The sequence below is a fragment of the Lagenorhynchus albirostris genome, chromosome 5 (assembly GCF_949774975.1).
Source record: "Lagenorhynchus albirostris chromosome 5, mLagAlb1.1, whole genome shotgun sequence".
Lineage (NCBI taxonomy): Eukaryota > Metazoa > Chordata > Mammalia > Artiodactyla > Delphinidae > Lagenorhynchus > Lagenorhynchus albirostris.
In genome coordinates this window covers 60,786,583-60,789,308 of record NC_083099.1, presented here as the reverse complement: position 1 = coordinate 60,789,308, position 2,726 = coordinate 60,786,583, and the positions used below count along the sequence as shown (strand labels likewise).

The 2,726-nt window shown below is 37.1% G+C and overlaps 1 protein-coding gene across 1 annotated transcript; it reads left to right on the top strand.

Moving 5' to 3' along the window:
• The first annotated feature begins 204 nt into the window (after positions 1-204).
• On the top strand, positions 205-460 carry LOC132520504 (signal transducer CD24-like). The gene has a single exon (XM_060149250.1). The coding sequence runs from the start codon at positions 224-226 to the stop codon at positions 458-460; it is 237 nt and encodes a 78-aa protein (XP_060005233.1). The 5' UTR covers positions 205-223.
• Positions 461-2,726: the final 2,266 nt, after the last annotated feature.

The following is a 2,726-nucleotide window of genomic DNA, read 5'->3' as shown; positions in this document are numbered from 1 at the left end:
AATGAGTGTGATAGACAGAAAAATGGCCCTCCAAAAGATATCCACAGCCTAATCTCTGGAATTTGTGAATATTTATTTGCAGCAGGAATGTTGGGCAGGGAGCTCTTAGAAGACAAGAATAAAAATTAAGGATATTGCCCACCTTGCCTGCGCCCGCCCGGAGCCAGCTATCCTTCACGTACCCCGCATCCAGTGAGACGTGCTGCGCACCGACGGAGCGGACATGGGCAAAGCGATGGTGGCCAGGCTTGGACTGGGGCTGCTGCTTCTGGCACTGCTCTTACCTACGCAGATTTATTCAAATCAAACAACTGTTGTAACGCCTTCAAGTAATTCCTCCCAGCATACCTCAGCTGCCCCCAATCCAGCGAATGCCACCACCAAGGCAAGTGACGGTACTCTGCAGTCAACAGCCAGTCTCTTGGTGATCTCGCTCTCCCTTCTACATCTCTACTGTTAAGAGACTCAGGCCAAGAAACATCTATACTTCCCATCCTCTAAACCCAATTCAGATGGCATGCAAACATCCAGTGTGACAAGGGAAAAAAAAAAACAGGTCTTCATTGAATGAATCTGCTAGTTCCACACCTTATTTTATTGACAGAAACTGTTGAGGATCCCAAATTTGATTGGTTTGAAGAGCATGTGAAGGGTTTGACTAGATGACGAATGCCAATATTAAATCTGCTGAAGTTTCCTGTACAAGATGAAGAGAGACAACAACCAAAATTAGTTAAGAGATGATTTCCTTAAATGTGGCTTAAGAAGTATGGACACATAAAACTCTACCTTGAAAGTGAGAATAGATTTTATCTTACCTAGAGATAAAGAATGGGATGTGGAACAGAGATTCAGTTTTCATTTGTTCATTAAATTTATAAGGCCATAAAACAATGAGGTAAAACAAAGCTTCTGTGATTCTATTTATATGTACATTAGAAGGAACTTCCAGGTGTTACTGTAAATCCTCAATGTGTTGTTTCAGCAGTACTAATTTAATGCTGATATATTCTAGAGAAAATTTTATGTTAAGCTATCGCTGTTCTCTTGGGAGCTGAACTCTTTCTTTCCCTTGGGGTTTGGGTTTGACATTGCATTTGAATTTTTATATAGTCATTGATATGTACCAGGGCAATGATGGATTGGAATCTACCCCAAATCCAATCATAATGAGTACATTTTGCTTATATATTTATCAACTATTCTTATTCAAAAAGAGCAGTAGATTCATTTAGCTAAACAGATAACAAAGAGTAGAATTACATTGATCTCAACTAATTCAAAATGCTTTTTATTTCTGCATATGTCGAATACTTTTTACAGTTTAAAAAATGATCTGTTTTGAAGGTAAGATTGACAAATCTTGAAATTAAAAAGGCAAATACGTGAAGGAGCTAAACTATAAATCAAATATATTTGGCAAGGGAAGACTGGAAGCTTGCTTACACTAAATTCAGAAAAACTTTTATACTCTTTTCTGTAAATACTTCTTTTTAAACTGAATCAGAATAGCCACATTTGGAACACTTTATGTTATCATTCAATATTTTTAGATAGTTAGAACCTGGTCCTAAGCCTAAAATGGGCTTGATTTTGGAAAGTAAATCTTTTCACAACTGCCTTGATGCACAGAAACCTTTTTAAAAATAGACACTCCCTAAAGTCTTTTGTTCGCATGGTCACACACTGATGCTTAGATGTTCCGAAATCTAATATGGCCACAGCAGTCTTGATAACCAGTCATTTTTTTTCCATCTCTAGAAATCTACACTGGAACAACCATATCCAACAGATCTCAAGCTACTGTGTGTGTGAATGAACATTCTCTTTTGTTTCATGCCTGAATGCTGTACATCTATTTTGGATTGTATGCTGTGTTTGTGTATTTATGCTTTGATTCATAGTAACTTCTCTTGTTATGGAATTGATTTGCATTAAACACAAACTGTAAATAAAAAGATGGCTGAAAGAGAAAAAAAAATTAAGGATATTGAAATGGGGAGATTATTCAGGATTATCTGAGTGGACCCTAGATGTGCTCATATGTAGCCTTACAGAAGGAAGGCAGAGGAATTTTACACACAGAGAGGAGAAGATAACGTGAAGACGGAGCAGAGAGCTATTTGAAGATGCTAGTTTTGAAAGTTGGAATGACCCAGCTTGTGCCATCAGAAGCTGAAGAGACAAGGAATGCATTTACCCTTAGAGTCCCCAGAGGGAGTGCCGCCCTGCTGACACCTCGATTTCTGTCCAGCGATACTGATTTTAACTTCTGGTCTCCAGAAGGTGACAAAATAAATTTCTGTTCTAAACCAACAAGTTTGTGGTAATTTGTTTCAGCAGCCACAGGAAACTAATACAATTGGCAGAGAATATAAAAGAGCAAATGACAGAAGAAGAAATATAAATAGCCAGTAAGCATATGAGAGATGTTCAGCGTTAGTAATAATTTTTAAAACTGTCAATTAAGAAAATTAGTTCACTTATTTGTTGCCTATCAGATCATAAAAATTAAAGAGATTGAGAAGTTTTTAAAAAGTCTCCTGATGCAATTTTCACCAAAGACATTAAGACACCCAGTCAACTATTGCTGTAGCCTGGCCAAGGTCTTACCACCTAACACATTTCACTTTCTTCAGGAAAATATGCGTATCTTAAAAACTAAACTCTTCAGTGCTTTATAAAATATTTTTTATTACATAAAATTTCAAGTGTATACAGAAGTA